At 39.9% G+C, this 24608-nt stretch overlaps 1 protein-coding gene across 1 annotated transcript in view; it reads right to left on the bottom strand.

The window, feature by feature from the left end:
- Window positions 1-418: 418 nt before the first annotated feature.
- Window positions 419-24608, bottom strand: part of galnt16 (polypeptide N-acetylgalactosaminyltransferase 16) — a 49596-nt gene continuing 25406 nt past the window's right edge. Inside the window, exons 6-15 of the mRNA XM_023352620.1 lie at window positions 21781-21902; window positions 16870-16957; window positions 16203-16287; window positions 13774-13877; window positions 12842-12968; window positions 10890-10982; window positions 10177-10260; window positions 8554-8680; window positions 6282-6398; window positions 419-972 (exon numbers count right to left, since the gene is read on the bottom strand). Coding sequence (XP_023208388.1) covers window positions 829-972; window positions 6282-6398; window positions 8554-8680; window positions 10177-10260; window positions 10890-10982; window positions 12842-12968; window positions 13774-13877; window positions 16203-16287; window positions 16870-16957; window positions 21781-21902 — 1091 coding nt within the window. The 3' untranslated portion in view covers window positions 419-828. The remainder of the gene's footprint in view (window positions 973-6281; window positions 6399-8553; window positions 8681-10176; window positions 10261-10889; window positions 10983-12841; window positions 12969-13773; window positions 13878-16202; window positions 16288-16869; window positions 16958-21780; window positions 21903-24608) is intronic.

Below are 24608 nucleotides of genomic sequence, written 5' to 3'. Positions count from 1 at the left end.
GTATTGTGCTGCGGGGATGCCGGTCTTGAACAGAGACATGGAGGAAAGAGAGAATATGTTAGATGTGGTACTTGCAAAAAAAAAAAAAGAAAAATACAGCACACAATTGTGATTTTGTTTTTTTTTTTAATATTAACAGTATAATTATGCAGCAAAGGAACTTATTTTACAAACGGCTCCAATGCTACTGTCTCTTTAGCCACGTTTTAATTTTAAAAGCACATATAGATTACTTTACACAAAAAAAACAATAACCTGTTTCAGATATTTACAGAATTTTTTTTTTTAATAGAGAACCAAAAGGGGAAAGAAATAATAAAAATAAAACATTCTTTGGGTGTGACCGTGCAAAACAATAAATAATGTCCTGACAGTGCTTTGCTAATCAGCGATAAAAAGCTCCCATTTTTCTTCCTTGTTTTTTTTTTATTTTTATTTTATTTTTTTAGAGCCTATGTACACAGCTAAAACTGCCCCGCTTTACGAAAGCAGCGACTATGATCGAAGGTGCAGCTCGGCGCGCTTGCTACAGTAACGGCTTGCACTCGTCAAATCGCTTCCAACGAAAGCAGATCGTAGAAACTTAAACGAAGAAGTGAAATGTGCAACGTTTTCAGTGGAAATATAAGAATACATAGATCTGCAGCATCCCGGAAAGGACGGAGAGCACTGTACACACAAGACCTCTGGTGGTTTTTTCTTTTTTCCCCTCAACAAGGCTTTAAAAATGAGCAGCCAGAGGTTGACATCAGAAAAGTTAAGTTTTTTTCTTCTTCTTGTTCTTCTTTTTACTTCTTCCGTCCCTCAGCAACTCCAGATCTTCCTCATTCAGACGAGAACTTGCGGCTCCCACGACTGTCCGGCCACCTGGGGGCGACACTGTGCGATGACCAGGGGTCCGCTGGTGCTCTGGCTGTCCAGGCAGAGGCCGCTCACCACGTGCTGAAGAGCCGGGCCTTTTGGCTTCCACTTCTGCAAAGACGAGAGAAAAAACAAAACAAAAACAAACCAAAAAAAAAAGAAAAAAAAGATGCTGTTTCAGTCTGCACACACACCCTGGCGAGCTTTTCCGGTTTGTGTTCCATGGTGTGTGTGTGGGCGTGTGTGTGTGTGGGGGGGTGCACATGTGTGTGTAAGCACAGAAGGTTCATGTTAGTAGTGAGTAATGTAGCCTGACTCAGACTTGGATTAGAGTAATCGCGTGAATTACTGACTAACAGTTTGCGGAGTGGAAAAGTCACAGAGCATCCAGCTGTGCCGCCCAGCAGCAGCAGGAAGGGGACAGTTTGTTTTGGATGGCATCTGTGGATACTAATTGTCATTTTGGGAAGTAGTGGGATTTATTTGTTTCGCCCCTCTTCTCACTATTCCATCCATAGTGTGCCTAAAATATACAAGCAGGCTTAATTATAGATACCACGATCAATATCTGGCTAAATGTTCCCGAGCAAACCGTTTTTAGGGGCCATCAATAAGCTTTTGGGATAATTCTGGCTGCATTTTTCTTAGCAGAATTGAACAAACTCATTTAAATTTGTTGGTTAACTGGTACAGGCTCAGCTCTTAAGCATTATTCTAAGGTTTTCAACAAGCTTAAAATCTGAATTGTTCCAAAAGGTTAATGTTAGCCTGCATATTTTATTCCAAAAACTAGTGTTTGTGTGTGTTTGGGATCAAACTGTGTCCTTGTTTCAGCCATGTTTTTATTTTTATGGAGGCAGTGGCGACCCAACTGGGTGGGCCTAGGGGGGTCACGGCCAACCCTGGAAAAATTGTTGGCCACCCCAATCAATATTTACCGTATTTTCCGCACTATAAGGCGCACCTAAAAACCTTCAATTTTCTCAAAAGCCGACAGTGCGCCTTATAATCCGGTGCGCCTTATATATGGACCAATATTGAGCCACAGCAGGTCTCACAACTACGGTAAGCAGACGCCGACTTCATTTTCCCCCGTAGAAGAAGAAACGGAGGAAAGCAGCCGCCGATGCAGCCAGCGGTGCACGCTGGGTTTTGTGTAAAGACCCCAAAATGGCTCCTATTAAGAGACACGCTGACGACGCAGAGTTTAAGCTCAAGGCGATCAGTGACGCAGTGGAACACGGGAATAGAGCAGCAGCGAGAGAATTTAACAAGAACGAATCAATGGTGCTGAAGTGGAGGAAGCAACAGCTGCTTATTCATTTTGGGAATGAACCGAGTTTTCAGAACGCTGGTTTGTAATCTATTAATAAAGTTTGACTGACCTATCTGACTGTTTTGTTGACATTCCCTTTATCACAGCTCCATCTAATGGATGCATAACGTAACCCCAGCCTCTACTGTAGCGTCTATTCTATGCGCCTTATAATGCGGCGCACCTTATATATGAAAAAAAGTTTTAATATAGGCCATTCATTGAAGATGCGCCTTATAATGTGGTGTGCCTTATAGTGCGGAAAATACGGTATGTGTAAAACCCAATAAATAACAATTCTGGATATTTAAAATGTCTTCCAGTTCCAGTGTTAAACGTTCATTAGAATTTAAAGTTTATTGATCTTTAAGAAGGCGTTCTTCCATTATTATGCCATTAGCCATGATGTTAACTTGAAAATGGTCTCAAAACAACATTATTATTCATTATAATAACTTCTGGGACAATTTATTATCCAGCAAAATTAGTTACAGTGCCAAGCCTCCATACAAATTTATATAAATCTTCTTCACTGATTTGGTAAAAGAATTTGAAGATAGTCGGTATTCTAAATTATTCCACCCACTTTGTGTAATACACCAGTAATTTCAACGGTCTACTTTAGCTTGATGCTGCCACGGTGCCTGACAGCAATCCACAGTGGGCCGTTATTGACTGTTTATTGCTTTAGTGGCAACTCTTGTGTCAGTGGGTAGAGTAGAAGTCAAAGTGTCATGCAATCCGAACGTTCAGGGTTCAATTCCTGCTTCCTCCTGTTAAATGTGGACCTGAAACTTCCCGTTGGTCTGCGTATCGGTGTATGAACGTGACTGGGTGAATGTGGTACAAATCGTACCTAATTGTAACCAGAAAAGAATGATATAAACTCATTTCATTTAACAATGTGTATTCAGCAGCAACAGTGCATACTGAGAGGCACATAGTGTGCAGACGTGCCAGCAGGGTTATTAGTACTTTTCCCACTGGTGATTTTTTTTCACTCCCATCAACATTTGTTTCTCAACATGGTCTGTATTTTTTTAAATGTGTGAAATAATTCAATAAAAGATGTATTTATTTTAAGGTTTTTACTCGTCTTTACAAGGGACTCAAAGCCATTGTTTCACCACTACCAGACCTTTTTTTGATAATACTCACAGTAGCTCCAACCAATGCATTAAAAATGACTCCTGAGTGATTACTTTCCTTCGACTCCACACGATTCAGTTTTTCACAAATCTGTTTTCCCCCCTTAAAGCTTCGGCACGTAAAGCGGCGAAGCAGGTTGGACGGGGAAAAATGAGCCAGAAGCTGCAGACAGTGAGACAGTTTGTTCCTCATGAACCACAGACCACAAAGGACGCTGCGTCTGCCTCCTTTTTTTAGCTCAATCGATAAGTGGATAGAGGCGCTGAACTGGAGGCACGAGTGTTAAGTACAGATTTATGGAGTCACATGGAGGACGTCTGCAGCCGAGCAAGGGGTTAATCTTAAAATCCCAGAGAAAGTGTCTCCGTGGATGGGTGTCAGTCAGAGTAAATATGCAGTGCTGCAGGGGCGGGTGCGTGGGGGGGTGGGTTTGGAGGAGCGGGCATGTTTGGACAGCAGAACCAGAGACAGAAATGAACTTTAACTGGGACACTGCTGTGACTGCTGGTGACATGATGGAACATGCAGTGCAGGTCTGGGGAAGCTGCATGTAGGATAACGTGTTATGTAATAGAGGTGAGCAATACTGGGAAATTTGGTATCGACCCAATACAGAGTAAAGACACAGCTAGTATTGCCGATACCAAAACCAATACTAATATATATTTTTAAAAGTCTATCATTGAATAATTTGATGATTTGACTTCAGTTAGTTACAACTGATATGAGTAGGGCTGAAACGATTAATCGTATTAATCATGACTAATCTTGCTTAATACAATTAGTCATATTAGCCACGATGACGCGAATTAATCGAGAATAGGTTTTATTTAAATCATCACTGACTAATTTAGTCATTGGTTGACCGTTAACCAGAGCGCATAGAGTCCAAAAAAAGGCAATATTCCGACAAACAACTTAACTCAAACCTACGTTTGAGATTCATCTCAGAAATGTTCTAAAAAAACCATAAAAACCAGTAAGACCATTTCTGAGCCTTAAAGGGCAAAAAAACTTTAAGAAAAAAACCCCAGAAATTCATTTTGCTTCTACTTTACGACTGCGCTCTCCTTTGAGCTAGTCTGTCAAAAATCCTCAGAAAAAAAAATAGAAAAAGATTCAAGTTTTGGTTTAACATGACAAAATGTGAAAAAGTTCAAGGGTTATGAATACTTTATCAAGTTACTTTGTTTACTTCATTGGTCGGTGTTAGGAGGGTTAACAGACAAAAGCATATTCCTAAGAAATGGGTCAGATGCAGGGGAGGAGTAGTGAAAAATCTGAAAGGAAAAACTTGAACTGACCTTCAGACAGCCCAGAAATCTATTGACGAAAACCACTTTAAAAGATTACAAGAGAATGTGGCTTCTTGGAAGCAAAACGCAGAGAGACGAGGAGGGAGGGGACGGCATCTACTGACTTTTACACAGCACTGGATTTAATTATAATAATTTCATTTATGCACAGCCTTTAATTTTGCAAAGCAGAAAGAAACAGTATTTTCTGAAAACCACCCAGATTGGACCGGTATTTAAAAATAAACAACCAAAAAACAACAGAAAGTGGCTACAAACTATTAACAGCAAGAAAGAAAAGCCATAAACGTTCCAGACCGTTTTCCAGGAGAGAGATTACGAAAAGCCCGAGTAATGCCGGTGATGGATGACATGGCCGCTGGCGCGCAGAAAAAAGATCAGCGCAGTCGAGAGGAGAATTCTCCCTCCCCCCTTTCTTTTTCTTTCTTTCCAGGGAATAAGAGACAAAGATGCCAAATGTCTCCATCAGCATTGAGTGGTTGATTGCTGATGGGGAAATGTTCCCAAAAAACTCTGAAAGGATCGAGACGGGCCAAGGAAGAAGACCTGGCGGGAGTCCGGAGACGTCCACACTCACACACGGTTAGGTTGTCCATCGATCACAAACAGAGCAAACTCTCTGTCCGTGTAGGAAGTTCGCATTCAACATTAAAAAAAAAAAAAAAAAAAGAAGGAAAATGAGAGCAAGGAATGAGCAAGGAGGGGCTGGACTTTTCAAGAGCTCTTGTTCATCTGCCGTATTTATAAAATCACTCTGCCAGGATCTGAATTAGCAAACTAAGGTCACTGGGTCCAACACGGGTCTTTTGGCAGCTCAGCGTCTGATGTCAAACTACCTCTTTTCTACAATCCCTTCATGATTTAACTCACTGGTGATTACAAAATAGTCAGAAAATTCTCTTTTTTCTTTTTGTTTAGTTGATCCATTTGGCAAAAAATATCTGTTGAACAATTGATTTCTGTACCATTGGCTGGACTTGGTGTTCTTGTTAGTCATGAACGGTTTTGGCAACTGGCTTTAAATTTTGTTCTGGCTTCCTTTGTGACGGCCTATATGTATTGTAATGGAGCAATTCAACACCTGTGAAAGTTGATCACCACTTTCCCGTGGTTTGCACTGTATAACAGAACATTCTGTTAAATAAAAGCCAATTCTCATCTACTTGTTTGTAGTCGTCTTACACAAGCAGTGTGACTTTTGGATAAAAAAAAGATTGATGAGTTGATCTGTTTAAGTTGAGTCAATGCAAAAAAGTTGTTCTTACAAGGTCATTTTTAAGAAACAGCGTGGCCCACTTCGCGTCATTAGACATGTACCATATCGAAGTAATTCTTTGATTTTACACGCTTTCCAGTAACCGGACCTGGGTTATCATTGCTAATTCACGACTTAACAACGTAGGTCTTTGAAATAGTCATTTTAACACAGCTGCTGTGTTTAGCAGATTATCTTTGACCCAATATTGGCAGTTTTGTTTTCTGAACGACTTCACTTTCTGAAACCATTTCACAAAAAATACCTTTGGTATCAATAAAAACCTGTTTCTGGGAGGTGCATGCATGTTGGAATGTAGGATAAAGTGATTAATTGCCACATGTAGTACTTAGATCCTCAACTAAAACGTGTTTCTTTGCCTTACCTGTCTGGGCTCTTTGGAGTTACAGAGTTCCATCTTGACCTTTGACCCTGCTGTGAAGGCAGAAATAGCCAGGCACAGGTCCTGCTGCCGAATCAGCGGCTCCACCAGCTCCCACTTCTGCAAAACCCAGAAACCAGTTGAGGATGTGGACACCAGGCAATGTCAGCTTGAGTTCAGAGGGGAATATATATTTTTCTCACTAACGGCTCGCTTAAAGTAAAACGTTACAAGTTCCAATAATAATTGAAGTTTTAAAGAAAAATAATTTCCCAGTGTACTGTAGAGACTTTCTATGAAGTTAAAGCTGCTGTCACAGTTTCCTATCCTTCCATGTATATTGGCATATATAAACATAGCATGTTGTGTGCATCTAAATGCTAAGAAATTAGCTCAAGTTCTGTTACATCATTAACGATCAACTAAACATCTGAGAATGAAAGTTGAATGCTTTTAAAAGTTTTCAAATGATTAGCTAAATTCATCACAGAACAGGTTCAGCAGCCGTCAGCTGGAGCCACTCTAAGCATTCAGCATGCAGAAGTGAGTAATTCTTCATCAGCGCAGACAGAGCAGTTGCATGGAGTAGCATGAGACTGTTGTGACTTTTCAATTGCCCTTGTCTCACTTCCACAGCAGGGGTGCCTATGTGTGGAATATGGGGTATATCAGCGTTTAAACGTTTATGTCACGAAATTTTCCATCTGGCTAGACGATATGACAGAAAAATGTATCAGGATATATTTATTGATATCAATAATTAGTGATTCGGTTTTTTGTTTCAAATATCTGAAATATGATTTTAAATATCTGAAATATTATTTCATCCACAGTTTATACTCCCCACCTTTGCTTTTGTATTTTCAAGCAATTATGAGGCACAGTGGCAAAACCTGAAACAGCTGCTGCGCATGTTACTCAACAGGTTGTTGCTTGGTAACCAAAGAGTTACGTGGCAACAACTAACATCAGTGAGTTAGCCTCAACTAACTCACTAAAGTGAATTAGTAGATGCCACCATGAGCCAGCCGTGAGAGGTTGAACAGCTGCAACCTGTACTCTGCCTCCATCCCCCAGAATGCCGTGTGGTTCTGGATCGGAGTTCAGTGAAATTAATAAATATTCTATCACCCACATAATCCAATGATATTGATCACATGTCTATTGTTATTGACTTGTGGTAAATAACATGTGTTGCTCTACATATTTTCCATAACCTGCATGATAGCAGAGTTTAGCTGCTGGTAAAGCTGTGTATGCTACAGTGTCACATGTATAGGATCGAATCTTTTATTGTGAAGGAACCGTGAGGACGTTTCTTGGTCCAGAGCTTTCGTTAGTGATCTGTGGAAGGTTGATTTAGCCGACTCACTCCCAAAGCTGACCTATGACAAATATGAAGTGTCAGAAATGTCCTGGAAATATTGACTCTGACCACAGCAGGTTCCTTCAATCAATCAGCTGAACTGAACCGACATGAATACGGTTCAGTGCTGCTACTGTCCTTTTTCTTCCCCCCTGACAAAACAGCAGTTTTGTTTCTCTCAGGCAAATTAAACTGAATTGAAATGAAATCGTTTCGCCATATTTTGACCTGAAAATGTATAAAAAAATAATCTAAATGAAAATAATTTCACTGGAACCATATGTTATATTTTAAACAGGCAGTATTATGTATTTTCCAGACACAGTGCCATTTTATTGCACAAAAAAGTAACTATTTTTGCTCCAGTTGTTATAAAAATGCTGTACATATCAAACATGACTTCAAAGAAATTTGACTTTGTAATTTAACATATCGAAACTGGGTTGCTGTCTCCTAAAGGCTCTTTCTGAAACTCTGCCTTTAGGAAGTCATCACAACATGGCTTCTCTATTAACCCTTTAACAGCATTTTTACCAGTGTTGAACTGAGAAGTATCAAGAGTTCAACAGGTGTGCAGTTCCACCAGGTGTTTGCTAATTGCTGCTGGCTAGTCTGAAGGAGCTGAGTTGGTGAGTTGCGTGGGAGAGCTGATCTGTAAGGCGGAAGCTAATAAAATTCAGCTCTGAGGAGGAGCTACGTCCTCGAAGGGGGAGCTAGGTCCACCCAGGCGTTTTGCACAGTTGAATGGTTGCCGTGGGAGATTAAAGTATTTCTCAAACATGCATGAAAGAACCACGGCAACACTCCAGGTCTGTTTTTGATGAACGAACAGAAGTCAATTATACTATCCCATTGAAGCTGAAACTAAAACTACAAAGTACTTTTAGAAAGCATCTCCGGTCTCCTGACCTGCGACTGCGGCCTGTTGGTTCCGGCGCCGCGGCACTCCGCCAGTCCGAGGCCGTCCCTCCCACGGGTCTCCAGACACATGCCAGCTTGTTTCAGCACACTGGACACGGCTTCCTGCTCAGGGACCCTGCGGGAACCGGAGACGGCGAGGAGGGAGGCTGATGAAACGATCTTATTACAAACAATAAAGAGCAGCTCGACTCCGGTGATGGATAGCTGTACAGAGTAATTGCTTCGCTCCACAAGTACGGTGTCTTGTTACAGCCAGCTCTTCTGGACATATACAGTTACTCTGTAAGAGTCCAGTTATTTGGAGCACATGCAGTGGGGAAGAGGTCAACAGCATAAGCTCCTGAGATCCCGACATGAATCAATTCAAAAGTTCCCATCTGAAATTGGTTAAATCTGGGTGACTGATTCTGAGCTTGGTGGGTTGCTAACCTCTTTGGAGTTACACGATTACTTTTTCCAGGCTAATTCAATTATTTTGAATATACCAGGCAGTAAAAATAAAGGCTCAGAAATAAAGTTATGTCAAGGGAAATTCAGCTACGTCTGTATTGGTTTTTTCTCCAAAAACTAAATAAAGGGTTGATTTGGCTCACTCCATCTCTTAGGCTTCAGCGACAATCTGAAAAAAACTTCGAAAGGATTTCAAAGCCTAGATATAAATGCCAGACACACTTTTCAGATTAGAATTTTTTTTAAAATATCTTATGTTTTTCAAAATTAAGTATGTTTATTCTTGGATACACCATAAAATCACAACAAAATACATTGAAATTTGTAGTTCTAATGTGACAAAAAGTGAATGTGTTTGCAAGGAAGTGTAAATGTTGATTCATAACCGCAAAAAGGAAACCATTTATATTCATGTGGAGGCAGAACTGCTCAAAACTGTCATAAATATGATATACAGCTCTGGAGAAAATTAAGAGACCATTTAAAATGATCGGTTTCTGTCATTTTACTTTTTATAGGTACATGTTTGAGTAAAATGAAGATCGTTCTTTTATCCTATGAACTTCTGACGACATGTCTCCGAAATTCCAAGCAAAGATTTAATATTTATTTGCATAGAATGAGAAATGGTCTAAATACGAAAAAAGATGCGGTGCTTTCAGATCTCAAATAATGCAAAGAAAACAGGTTCATATTCATTTAGAAACATTTAGACATTTAGAAATGTTTTAACGCAGGAAGAGTTCAGAAATCCTGATTTGGTGGAATAACCACGAGGTTTTCAATGGGGTTCAGTGCAGTGGGCTCTTCATTTTTTTCCAGAGCTGTGGTGCATGTTTGTTGACATTAGCTGGAGTTCTTAATATATTTAAAGAAATATCTAAAAGTAAAAGCATAAAACACTGAGAAGAAACATAACATCTTAAATAAATCAGGAAAGCCTCTCCCTTCCTCTTTTGTTTCACGTCTCTCAGCAGAGAAAAACCTAAGATTGTGAGTCCCATGTGGGTTTTTCCTCATAGCACAGAAAACGCCTTAAAAAAAATAACTGAATTTACTCTTACTTAGCTCACAGACTTTCAACTCTGTTTTTATTTTCCACCTACAAAACCAAATGCAGACGAGACGACACGAAATCTTTCCTTTACTAAACCATCCCACCTCAGCTCGGGGTAGACGTTCTCCATGTACCAACGGAAAGGTTTGCAGTTCAGTTTCCGGCGCAGCGTCAAGCGGTCTGCAATGCTTCAAGATGAAAAACAAAACAAAAACAGAGAGAGAGAGAGAGAAAAGAAACAAGGAAAATCATGGACAATGACAGGGATACATAATGGAAAGCATTAGAAAACAGAAAAATGCAAATCAACCACCAAGACGACTTAACATTATCAAACGTTTATGCTCAAATATGGAGAAACCGATTTTCGTCAGTCTGTCTTTAGAAACAGCTGAGGTTGGTAAAACTACTCTGAAAAATGTGCGTATACACATACATACATATAAATAGTAAATAATTGCTCATCACACATCAGATTTAGGTCAGTCCTTTCCAAAAGCATGACTGTTAGCATTTTTTTTTAAAGTGTAGATCGCCTGACTAAAACGAGTCCGACTTGTGTGAAACATTACCAGTCCTATTTTTGGGCGGCTGTCTTCACGCTGTGCCATACACACACACACACACACACACACACACACACGCACACACACACACACACACACACACACACGCACACACCCACACACACACGCACACACCCACACACACACACACACACACACACACACACACACACACACACACACACACACACACACACACACACACACACACACGCAGACACACTGAGGGGGAAAAATTCCAAGAGACAAACCTGCCAAAGGCTTTGCCCTGAGCAGACGGCCGTGCCGAGTAGTAGTACTGTTTATACTCGTCCATCCACACCTCGGCGGCCCGTCGGGTGTTCCTGCGTCGGCACAGACACAACACCTGCTTAGATGCCATGATTAGAGTGCTGCTGGGATTCCTGCAGTCAGCTCTAATGACAGTGTAGGACAGGGGAGCCTCCGGACATAGAAAATAAATAAATAACCCCCCCGGCTCCATCAGAGAGAAAATCTTGCTGTACGTACAATGTTAGATTTGTGGGTATTTTAGCAACTTAGAACAAGTGATTTAATTTGGAAAAAGCTTCCAGAACAAACATTTTTATGGTCGATTTCCAACATGTGGATTTGGGCGTTCAGAGATGATCCATGTTTCATGCCTACATTAACTCTAAATGGTGAAAAAATAAGAATCCTCCATGTAGACTTGACTGTTGATGTCATCTGCTCCATTTCACTTTGAGAATTTAGATTTTTAGTTTATATTAGCGACAGATGAGAAATTAGGAGGAAGAACAGAAGTAGAAATGCACCAATCAGAGTCAGGTGGCCATTTTCTGACATATGTCAAATTTTGCCAAAACCGATTTTAGATTATTAAAGTTTCTGGTTTAAAGAGTTAATATTATATTTATATGGATGATATATGTAAAAACAAAATGCAAAATACATTTTCTAGTGTTCCTGCTGTGACCGGCCATTAATTATTTAGGATAGGAGTGGAAGTGACGTCGTATTATGTATGATAGGTCAGCAAATGTATAGCAGTTTTCCTGATTATATTTATTTATTTACGAGTTTCTTATTTTATTTTATTATTTCATTTAATAACAAAAAAAAACAGTTTGCTGTTTAAAATGTGAAGTCTGTAGAATTTTTTAAAATTGTTTTTATCACAGTTAGCATAGCTAGCATGACCAAAACAAGAAACACAACTCTATGTGTGTATTCCCTGGGGGTAAAAAAAATCAAATTTTAGTAAATATAAGACATAGCTTTCTGTCAACTCAATTTTGGTGTTCACTCTTTTAACCGGTTGTTTTTTAATTGGCGATTAGCATCGTTAGCATGACTAGCATCACACAAACAGAGCTCTCTGTGTGTTTACTCCAGAAATGATTGTCCATTGCTCTTAGTCGATATTCCATCTAACCTTTTTGTTTCCATTTTAGCCTCTTTGTGAATGCTTAAAGTTTTGCTCTCTCTTGTAGATTGAATAAACCGCAGACGCATCTCGACACGTTTTAGAAAACAATTTTGTTTTTAAAAAGTTTTTGACATCACTAAGATTTCTTTGGCTTTATTTTTAAATACTTCACTGACACAATATAATCAAAGTTTGAGTCTATTTCACTCTGTAAAAATGTCAACACCAAAAAGAAGCTGTTAGCCGTCAGCTTGATCCACTAGCGGTTATGTATGTTGCTTTTACTGAACACAAAAAGATTGGATTTTTTGATTTTCAACTGGCTAGTGAAGGTTCAGGATTTGTCCAAATGAAAATTGTCTGACTGCATTAGATTGACTGCATTGCACAGAACAACACTACACAAAACTACATAAGCACTCAGAGTCAAATAAAACCAATAATTAGACACAAAACATTCAAAGATCAAAACATTCTCATCTTACTTAGTTATCCTTTTAAAGACCAGTTTTCTTTTAAAAGACTTACTGTCTTTCCCTCTTTGCCTTCAATTGCTAACAACCCCCCCCCCCCCCCCCAGCACATTCAAGATGAGGAATAAACAGGTTTTACAGCTCATTCATCATGAAAACACATGTAAAATGTGTCAAAAGTATTCAAATGTGTCAGCTGACGTGTTTATTCACATCTAACTCCATGTGTCGTGTAATACTATGGGAGAGAATCACAGAATTAAGCGCGTTGGCGGTTCTCAAACGATGCTGCAGGTAAACAGCCAGCCCACTCACTCACTTGATGTAGGTAAGAGCGTTGCCCTCTGGGAAGTCGTACGGGTGGCGTTTCCTGAACACGTGACCCACGCGGCTACAGGGAAGGATCTCCAGACTTCCTCCGCACATCCAGACTCGGAACGACAGCTCTGCGCGAGGACGGGCACGGTTTTATCAATCTGATTTATGTTAAACCAACAACCAAAAGACTGCGTCATCATAAAATCCCTCTGGCTGAATTCCCCCAGCTGGGGCTCATGGAGAGCAGACGCAAAACAGATTTTTACCGTTGTGAAGTTTATCGCAGTTGATACTTTTCTCTTTTCCTAGTTCCACGGATGGTGGGCTATAAATGTGCGCAGCTTCCAAATGAGTCCAGACTGAAAGGTATTTTCACTTTTTTCTTTCTTTCATCATTTCATGCGTTATAGGCATGCTTCATTACAATTTATCGTCCAGCAACATTAGTTATTGTGGCAGCCTATATGTAGAAATAAACCCAACAGAAACTTGACCTTTCTGCACACATGTCACTGAGTTGTAATCTGTTCTACTTAAAATAATGACTGTGCAACAAACTATTGATTTATATACATGTCAACGTAATGCTTTTGAAGTAATGATTTTTTCTCCTACTTTAAATGTAGCATCCTATTCCTGCCTATAATATCTCAGTGTATATTGGTAGGTCTGTCGCAATAAGTCATAAATCAATTAATTGCATTATAATAAAATGACTTCATAAATTTATATTTGGGTGATTTAGCGTTTTTCTCTTTTCTACGAAAAACTGGATGGTAAAAATCTTGTGTCTGGTGCTTTGGTCTCAACTATTTCTTTGAATGCTCAAGATCAATGAAAAAGATCCACTAAAATTAAAGTCAGCTTACTGGAAAGACTCCCATTAAAAAAAACAACAACCCAAAAACAAACAACGGCAAAAGCAATGCTCACCAAAGTTCTCCCCGCCCCAGATGTCCATATGAGTGTCGTACTGGCCCAGATGGTTGAACCAGCTCTTGTCCATGACGAAGATCCCACCGGCAATGACAGGAGTTCTGTGGAGACGGAAGGACAAAGAAAAGTTTCCACCTTTATTAATGTTAACAAAGAGCTTTAGGAATGCACATTTAAGCGCTACCAAAACAAAACTTCACAAAAATATTAACGATACTTGCGTCTAAAAAATGTTTTAGGCAAAAAAAAAAAAAACACTTAAAAAAGTGTATTATTGTAATTTTTTTGCATTTAAATTACAGTAAAGAACCCACAATGCAGCCCTTCTAGTAGCAACACCTTGAAGTGGCCGCTCTCTGCAGGATCTTACTAGTCTGCTGCATCATCGTGGAGGATTTGGGATTTTGGCCCACACCTTGACACGCTGCTGCTTTCGTTCTCTACGGTTTGTTAGCATTTGACTGCTTCAAAAAAGAAAGAAAGAAAACAAAAAGAAACTCGCCCTAATCATCAGCGTCTTCCTGGGTGTGAGAAATTAAACGACTGCTGCCAAACTGCCGCTGACCAAACACGGGGCTATTAAAGCATCACCTCTTTCCACAAACGGTCTGCTTCACTCAGGCTTGTTCCAATCAAATTTACATGTTTAACGACCCTCAGACTCTCAGATGTATGTTTGGGTTTTTAGTGGGAATTTTTAATTTTTGTATTTTTTTAATATATATATACTTTGCTGAGCGTTGCACAGTGTGACCTCATAGCAACTGGGGTAGGAATTACTGGAAAGATCGGCAGGCGCCTGGAATAGTTATCCACTGTAGAATATATAATTTTCTTCTCTCACTGTGAAAGGAGCGACTCAAAATGGCTAAACTGAAGCACGGTGACATTTTCTTCACGAACATAATTGCTGAGGTCTTCCCTTCCTGCTAGTGCGTTAACTCCCTGCTGAACGCTCCAGAGCAGCAACCTGCTAAATTTGACTGGCAGCAGCAGCAGCAGCAGCTTGATACGAGTTAACCCTTAAAAAAAACAAAAAGCTTCTCAGCTTCTGACAAACTGGCTGCGCCCTTCAACTTTGATCAAGTTAAAAATAAACAAGTTGTTTATCAAAGGCGGATTCAATGCAGCGTTTGATTTGTGTCAAGAGTCAGACATTAGATCTGGGAATGTTGTCACACTCACGTTAAATGGGTTCTGATTGAAAATCGGAAAACCAGTCAATTATTAGCCAATTATTTATTTTTTTCTTTTTGACGCAAACTACTATGACCAATCCAAAGTAATAATGAATTTCTCTTCGTTTTATACTTTTAGTGCTGAAACATGTTTTTGTTTTGTCATTTCCATTAAATAGAGATTTAATAATTAACCTGCTGATTACTGCAACTTTTTTTTTTTTTTAAAGGTTTTGTTGGCTCTAGTGGCCTTTATTTGAAAGTAGTTCGACAGGAAATAGGGTAATGAGAGAAGGGGGAAGACAAGCGGCAAATGTTGCCAGGCTGGGAATCGAACCTGTGACCACTGCCACGAGGACTAAGGCCTCAATACGTGGGTCGTGCTTTGCCCCTGTGCCACCACGGCACCCCTTTACTGAAATTTTAATAAGAATTTCCTGCTTGACCAGAGGAGGACAAAATGACTGAAGGGGCATTTAATCATAAATCTAACACAATCACAGTTACTTGATTGTGATCGTAGCACAATCAAGTAACTACCTTCAGTTGTTATAAAAATATCTATATCAAATATGACTGAAAAATTTTTTACTTTGGAATTTATTGCCTTAAAATTGGGCCTCTGTCTCTTTAAAAACTCCTGCTCTTTCAGAAACTCCATTTTCAGGAAGTCATCACAACATGACTCCTCTATTAACCCTCTGACGACATTTTAACCAGCACTGCACTGAGAAGTAGCTCCTATAATGAGCTCAGGTAGATGTGCAGTTCCACCAGGTGTTTGCTGATAGCTGGTGGCTAGTCTGAAGGAGCTGCATGAGGGAGCAGCTTGTAAACTGCAGCTCTGAGGAGGAGCTGCGTCTCGAAGGCGAGGCTCGGTGCACCCAGGCGTTTTTTGCCCAGCTGAATGGTTGCCGTGGAGATTCAAGAATTTCTCAAAGATGTATGAAAGAATCCAAGCTTCACTTCAGACATGTATTTGATGAGAGGATAACATTAAAACATGATGTAAAGCTCAAAAAAGTCGATTTTACATAACACCGCCCCTGTAATGTGAGGTTTTTCTGCATTAAATTTAAAGACCAAAATGAGCAAACTTAAATAATAATAATAATAAAAAAAGTTCTGATATTTAAAAACCTAAAGTTTAAAAACGTAAATCCTTTTAAATGATGGTATGCGCGCATAGCGCATCTCAGGGTTTGAATCAGTTAAAAACGTAGAGGCAGACATCGGAGACGGCGGTACCTTATGGGCTGCGTCGGGTCGCTTCTCGCCATTTTCTGCTCGATGGGAATCTGCTCCCATTTGAAGTGGAGACTCCAATCGAATCCTGACATGAAAGAGACAGCATGAATGGAGTGGGAAGTAAAGAATAAACAAGTTAGGGATAAAAATAATCAGTGTTTTAGCTACTGCATCCAGGTCAACCAATTATAACAACTGAAGCAAATTGGTCTAACCTGATAAATTGTGTTTTTACAGCCATGTCTATCAAAGCCAAATGTTTATGCACCAAATCTGGTAAGGACCTAGAAAGTTTGGAAGTGTGTTTTCTGGGTGTATTTAACAATTCTTCCAGTAGAGTATTTGTAAGGTCAGACACTGATGTTGGACGAGACGGCTTGGCTTGGGGTCTAATGTATCCCAAAAGAGCTCTTATCAGGATTGTGGTCAGCATACCAACATTACTCACTCTTAACCATGTTGACCTTGTTTTGGGCCAATTCCAGACTAGACCATCTAACTGTCCATAATGTCTTTCTGGATTTTAAGCAAGTGGTCACGGAACAGACTGGAACACCTGATTTCTGCAACTTAGAGGGCTGATTTAATCATTTTGGTAATATGGCATAAATAGGGTAAAAGACGTGCTGCCGTCTCGTGTGTGTGTTGCCTTGCTTTGGGTTCTGACCTCCTCTAAGGTCAGCAGATGCAGCCAAGTAAGCAAAGTTATCCAAGCTGATCACGTCGATAATGGGGCTGACCACTCGCGTATGATCCTGGAAGAAACAGCAGAAATAATACAGAGAGGTCCTGAGATGACTCAGAAATCAGAGAGATGTTACTTTTGAAAGCAAAACACAAACGTCACATTCTCACAGCTTTCATTTTCCAACTTATGAGGCAACAATCTGTACCAGGAGGACAGCAGGAATGGATTAGGTCGAGTTTTTTTTTTTTTTTTTTTTACCGGTTTTCACAGCAATTTGTTAACAAAACTGAAGCTTTTTTAAATTATTATTATTATTAGCGAGTCACATCTGTGAAGCGTTAAACCACCTCCCGCTGCAAAGGCAACCCGATCCCCAAAGTAAATACGCCAGATGAGGGAACCGTTGGCTCCCGCTGGTTCTGCGAGTCTTTGCGAAAGCGACGCGCACACGCTGTTGTTTGTGCAGACGTCGGCCATGTCGGTGTGTTTGACTGAACAGTCCGCTCCGAACAAACAGCTGCTCTCAATTTGAGCTGTCCGCCTCGTTCTGTTACAAGCAACCCGGTGCATGAAGTGGACTGCTTGGTAGTAAGGAGTGCTGATGTTTTTTTCTTTTGCTGAAACCACCTGTAGTTAGCATAAGGATCGGTTGAGTCTTTCTCAATTACAAGACCAAACAATTCATTTTATGGCGGCAAAGTTTGGTAGGTTATGTGAAACTCAGTAGACCCGACTTTAATTTTACAGGCCGCGCTTGTTAAAACCACCCTGATTGTCCACTCTCTTATAATAGAAGCTTTTAGTAGTGTTCTCAATCAATAAAAAAAATTTAATCAGATTATTAATCACACTCTAGCAGTGTTATGCCTAACTTTGTAACCTTGAAATATAAACATGCATGCGGATGCGGTTCGTGTAGGAATGGTGCCCGCCTCCTGCTGCACTCCTACCAATTAAAAGTTAAGCAATTATCAGATTTTTTTTTCATTTCGAGTCTGTAGTAATACTAACACATTAAAATGTTCAGATTAATTGCGTTTACAGCTGTAATTTTTAGTTTGTGTATTTTTATTTGTTTCTTTGCGTCTTACTATTTATTTTTTTATGCTTCTTTTCTTTTATTTGATCCTTTTGTGTATACTTAAAGCTGTAAGAAAAGGCACGGGTCAAAACTTAACTTTTCTTCTCAAGTATTGATATGACACTGTGACTATATGTTTTGTGAAATTTGCTTCCTATAAAAATAAATAATATTAAAAATGATATTAAAATATACAACAGTATTTCCTTGTCAAATTGATCTCTGTCTCTTGAAGTAAATTAGTCTAAGCTGTAATTTGTGAAAGTTGAGTGATTCAAGCTTGAAACTCCGATCTTTTTTTATGTTTGAGACTTTTATTTTGAAGTTAAAGAGGAAGCAGTTCCACAGTTGTTTTTGCTGTGTTGACAGAATCGAACAAAGGGCGTGTCAAAAATCTTCAGTGGCTGAATTCATCGAAGACTGATTACGTCACAGCAATTCAACGAAGGTATCGCTAGCGTTGCTAGGCTTTTGTTAGCATAGCTTTCAAGCTCCATTTTTGCCAGCTTGTGTTTAGCTCTGTCACAGTTGCTAGGCGACAGGACGGATGACGAGGTAAGGGAGGGGAAAAGAGATCTGAAAGCTACCAACAGGGCTGTAGCTGGATATTTTCTGTACGAAGACGTGAACTGTCGCTACCCTAATAAGTCCACACAAAACCATAGCCCTGTTTGTGAACAGATTTTATAATTACAACAGGACATTTGAAGTGTAAATATTACAATTCTTCCTCTTTATTATCAAATTCCGTCTAATAATGTCCTTGCTAGTTTTGTTTTTAAGCAAAAATGCAAATATCTGGACTTGTTTTACAAGTTGTCCCCAAACCGGGTTCAGAAAACCGTTGTATGGAAGATAAGTGGATCAAAAATGAAATTATATAAGCTGTGTAATTTATCAGAACTGTTTTTAATCTTTGCAAAACACACGGTCAAAGAAACCCGTTAATGAAAACTACTCTGCCTGCAAATTTACTACTAAGCTTCAAAATGATTCTTTACTGCCTTAAGTCTCTTCATCTTTCGGAAAGCAGCGCAAACTTCGGAGACCGCCACAATTTCATAACTTAAGTGGGCAATTATTAATTCCTGACATTTAATTAAATTAAAGCCGTTTGAGTCATTGCGGTGAATTATTAATCAGCAGTGGTCACCATGTGGAGACAAACAGCGTCTTTTGGCTCCCACTCTGAGCCCGAAGCTGGAATTTCAGGGGAACAAACGGCTTCAGGACCAGATGGAGTCAATATGAGGATGTAGTGAATTATCACTGAGCTCTCATGAATGCCAAGCTGAGAGGCCGTAACGAAGCTGAATGAGTCAGAGCAGCTCAGAGCACAAGTCGAGCTCGCCGAAAGCAAACGATGTAAACGCACCCATGCTGTGACTTAAAACAAAAGGAGCGTTGTTTTTAAAAGCGCTTCTACGGCACACGAAGGTTTGCAATAAGTGGATGTGTTAGGTTGAGAATTTCTCTAAAGTGACATACTGTATTTCAGCTGGTGTAGAAAACAGTCTTATAAGTTGCTTAGAGATGATGAAAAACATGGACTCCTTTGCGTTACCTTACAATAAATATCGTGTTGCCTCGCAATAAAACTGGCAAATACACACTGGTCTATTTTGTCTACAGCCACAGTGAAAACAAATGTCAATTTAAAATTGCACATATGTTCAACTATACAGAGTCTCAGTGAAAACGTGTTTGTGCGAGGCTCTCTGGTACTGGTTGAAAACGGATCCATGCTTGTTCATGTTTGTTTGTGTAAGGCGGAGATGGGACGGCACATGAAAACGGCCCGTCATTAACACAAAAAAGACACAACCAAAGCACCACCATATTTCCTTGTGAAATATGGTGGTGAAATATGTGGTGGTGGTGAAATTCCTTGTGAAATATGGTGGTAAATAATCGAAATAGTTCTGATGAATTCCATTTTTCTTTCCTCCATTCAGAAATTTTCCGTTTATACCTTAGAGAAGGGATGGAAAGCCCATGTTTGACCTGTTTGGCATTTTGCACGTATGTTTCTGGTGCATTTGTATCCTCAAGAAAAAGAGAGAAAAAAATTCAGATAACTCACAATCGAGACATTAACACACATGTAAACACCGTAGAAAGAACTTACATTGCAGCAGAAACCCTTTCAGTATTGAAGATGACGCAAGAACCGACTGGTAAATACATTAATGAGAAAAAATGCTAAATCTATTGTGAGGTAGCGCCAAGTATTGCGTAAGGACGCACTACTTTTGTGAGGTAAATATCTCTTAAGGAGCTCTGGAAAAAAAACACATTTTGGCACAAAGAAGGGCGAATAAATACAGTTTTTTGAATTTCTCTGTCATTGTATTGTAAAAAGTAAGTGTTTTTTATTGCCTTATGAGATGGATATGAGAAGCAATCTCCCCTGACCATATATGGAGATGTAATAACCCATGGACAGAGAGAAAAGAATCGAAGGAAATATTAAATTAGCTAGCTCATACGCAAGCGATGATGTTCTCACTCCACGGTTACACCGCTCTCCATCAAGACGACAAAATGACTTCCTCTTCTGAGCGTAGAAGAGGAAGTCAGTTCTCTGTGCTGCAGCTTCGCGCTCCTCAGAAACAGGGACGACTCGCAGACAAAATGTCCTTGAGGGGTCACATTTAAAATTACAGAGAAAATAAAAAGCAACTACTAATGAAAAGTGGCTGGCCTTGCATTTCAATGTATAATCTGGGTATTCTACTTTGGATGCGACGGTTGTGTCCCTGGTGGGCATAACTTAATTTGCAGGATGCACTGAATTGGAAGAATCTGTCGGCTGCATAAACAAAGGCTGGTTTTGATCACAAAATGAGCCGGCGAGCTGCCAGGAGCAAGAGTAAACACCGACTGAGCGCAGTGCAACACGGCACAAACAGTAAGCAGACGTTGGCAAAACCTGCAGGTTTTTGCTTCCAGATTTCTAACATTTAGCTTCTTTTTCTCATGTGTTAGCTTCCAAAAGGGAACGTTCAAGCCGCATTAGCAAGTCTGTGATATGCATCAGTTTACTGCACCTGGGGGGGTTTTCACTCCTGATACTCTGGTGGACCGTGTTCGACTGGGGACCAAAGTTGCAACATTTGTTACATTTTCAGCTGGTGGGATATACTTTCTCGCTGCACCTTGTCAAACGAACGGTGAAAAACCTGTTTCCCTCCTCACCTGTGGAGGCGCTATACCAAAAACTACTGAAGGAAACGACACAAAAACCTCGGAACAAGATATAAGCACAACTTTCTTTTTTAAAAAATGTAAACAGAAATGTAATCAGATTGAAGCGGTGGTAGGATTTCTCATGCTGGCATTAGACTTGGGTTTGTTTATGTTGCATTTACCCAGAATGCCCTGCGCTGTAGTCCGCTTCCTGCTTTTGGAGAGTTCTCCCGTCCGCTTACATCCAACCGCACCAGAACTGACTTTATCTGACCCGAGCGCTAGGCATGTAGGCGGACCAGAGTTCGCTTTTTTGGTCCGCATCAGCGTTCATACCTCCCCAAACGAACCGGACTTTCTTTGGAAACAAACTAGAGTTTGACTAAAGCGGACTAAACATGACTGGTGTGAATACACCTATAGTAAATAAATAGGTAGCAGCGGAAAAATATGGTATGAATTAAAACTTTGTGAAACAAATTGAGATCTATGCCCCAGATCAGGCCGTTACATTTTGACCGTTAAAATCTATCCTGAAAAGCAGCTAAAGTACGAGTGACGGTGAATTCATCCCGCGTGTAAAGAACGTCTAACAGAAGCGAATGAATCTGGTTTTGTACCTCCTTGACTCTCTGGATCATCGGCTGCAGCCAGTCGGCGTTGACCTCACAGTGGCTGTCCAAGAAGGTCAGAATGGTGGCAGAGGCCGTGTTGGCTCCTCTCACTCGCGATCGGATCAAGCCTGCCGGAAAACACATGAAACAACTTAAAGGTTAAAAACTCTAAAGCAGGTTACTAATAATTAACACAGAAGAAAACATGGCGAGCAAACATGAACACACACACACACACACACGCACACACACACACACACACACACACACACACACACACACACACACACACACACACACACACACAGGGCTGTCACAATACCAAATTTTGCCGGACGATAACGTGTCCCAGAAATGATTGAGATAAATGATAATATCGTCATTGTGATATTATCATTTATCTGAGAGCATCTTCAAGTAATAGTAATGGTATAATAATGCAAGTCTCTCAAAGATCAACAAACTCTAACAGACATTTAGCACTGGAAGTTGAAGACGTTTTAAATATCCAAAATAAATAAACAAAACAACAGAAACAAACAAACTAAATGAATTTTGAAGTCTTTGTAAACAGACTGTCGGTCAAAAAGGAGCTAGTCGAGACAAACCCACCAGACTGAAGATTTTTTATCATCAAACCTTTTTAAGAAAGAGAGAGAGCCAAGAGAAAAAACAATCATCCCAATGATGATTGAGTTATTAAGCTAGCAAAGCTAATTTATTTATTCTTTAAACTTTTAAATCTTTTCTGTAATGAATCAAAAAGAAGTTGGAAATGTTAGCAGCCTTTTAGGGGTTTCAGAGCTCAGGTTCCTGTGTGTGTGACCTAGGGGACACACACAGGAACCCTTGTTTATAGCCAGCAATGCTAGCTGTTGCTAATTAATGTCAATAGCTACCGTAAGTAGCCATGATCCTCTAGGAACTGAGGTTTCGCATGTGGCGTCTCGAGAAGCAAATGCAAACGTGCTAACGCCTGGTTTTATCGTGTCATTACTGATCTCCAAAGCAACTCGACTGCTTCACTTAAACCGTCTCATTAGCTTAGCATATTAGATGAATCATTTAGCACAAATGAGCCAGAGTGGCACACTGTTAAGGGCTATTATTTTGTTCCTTCCTTTCAAAAGCGAAAACATTCCCACCCGGTCCCATGTGAATGTTACACCAGCTTGTGTTTGTAGAACGCTTCTTATGAATTTAGCAGCATTTTTGAAAATTTCATAGCCCAAAATAAAACTTAAGCCAACATAAGAAAGGCTAAATATACAAACCAGAAGGAGCTGACATCACCTCTGCTCCAAATATCCATGATTAATATGCACTCGAGGCATGAAGGGTAGAACAAAATGGATTTGGAGCAGTAATTATGATCATTAACAGCAGGTCAGAGAAAAATAAGAAACTGGTACTTGGCTGTACGAATCAGTATCTTTTGGCTCGCAAATAAAGTTGAGCCAAACTAATTAATCATGTTGTTGTCAGCGAATTTGTCACAAAGCCTGCAACTTTGCTTGTTAATTAGACGAGTGTCTTCAGAGGATCTCCATGGGTCAGCTTTGAGATGTTTGGTACAAATTCCCTATTACGAAAAAAATAAATAAAACCATTAATTCTTCCCATCTTTTCACTTTCTCTCCAGTGTCAACTCATTGTTGCAGGAATGGATCTTATGTTTAGTTGATCAAAAATGGATGCCTAGTTAAGGGATGTCCAGATGGCTTCACACTAAAGAAGCTGACAGGAACTCAGTTCCTCCCTCTGGTCAAAATGTATTTTTCAGAAATCCCACAGAGAATATTTTATGAGTGACACTAGAGCATAGGGAAAGTATCTGCATGACAAAATACGGAATAAGCAAAACCCTCACCTAGCTACAAACTGTTCTTTTAATCCTCCGGATGGCACTTTGTTTGCCAAGTGCACAAAGTTTGACCTTTCTCTCTTTCCATACGTCCTCCACTCAAGCCGCCCGGCAGCTTTGGGTTGCCAGGAATGATAATAATAGATGATTTTTCTCACTAAACAGTTTTTGCGAACTACTGAACTCCAAATCAACCATCTCCACCACGTCTTATAAAAAAAAAACAAAAAAAAAAAACCTCATGTCGGTTCCTATTAAACCTAATTGACTTTCAGGGAAAAAAAATAAAAATGAAAACATTTCTGTGATATTTACGCATTACATAAGCTGGCACAGGCTCTGAAGATCAAACAGCCTTTAGGCATGAAAGCGATTAACTGGATTAGCCCGAGCTAAATACCAGAATGTCTCCCCTTTTTTCCACGCTGGTGAAATAAATGAATTGTTAACAAGATGTCATTTAAGCTGGCGGGGGGAAGTGTATTTCAAAAGATGTCATGTTAAAAACAAGACATTAATAAAGCTGCATCTTCAATTATGGTAATTTATTTTAACGTGCAATTCCCTGCAGAACACTAAACTTAGGTTTTGTAAAAAGTTTGTAAATAGTTGATATCTTATCAATAAGAAAACTCTCTTGTCCTCTACTTTTAGAGTAAATCCAGATTAGATTAGTCCCGGTTGATAGAACTAACAGGAAGTGTGAGAGAGGCCAACACCTGCGCGACCTTTGTGACCCTTTAAACCACATGTCATGTTTACATTGACTGGTTATTTACAGTAAAGAGAATGATTATTTACATGAGAGGCTGGAGGCGGTGCGCCACTAATCATCTTCCCTGTGTACTGAAACATAAGGTAGTTACTCTACACAGAAACACTTTACATCAAACTCGGGGCCCGCGGGCCAAATCCGGACCACCAAAACTTTTTATGTGGCCCCGAGAGACACATAAATAAAACCTTCAAG

This window comes from Xiphophorus maculatus, chromosome 19 (genome assembly GCF_002775205.1).
Source record: "Xiphophorus maculatus strain JP 163 A chromosome 19, X_maculatus-5.0-male, whole genome shotgun sequence".
Lineage (NCBI taxonomy): Eukaryota > Metazoa > Chordata > Actinopteri > Cyprinodontiformes > Poeciliidae > Xiphophorus > Xiphophorus maculatus.
This window is presented reverse-complemented; position numbering and strand designations above follow the sequence as displayed.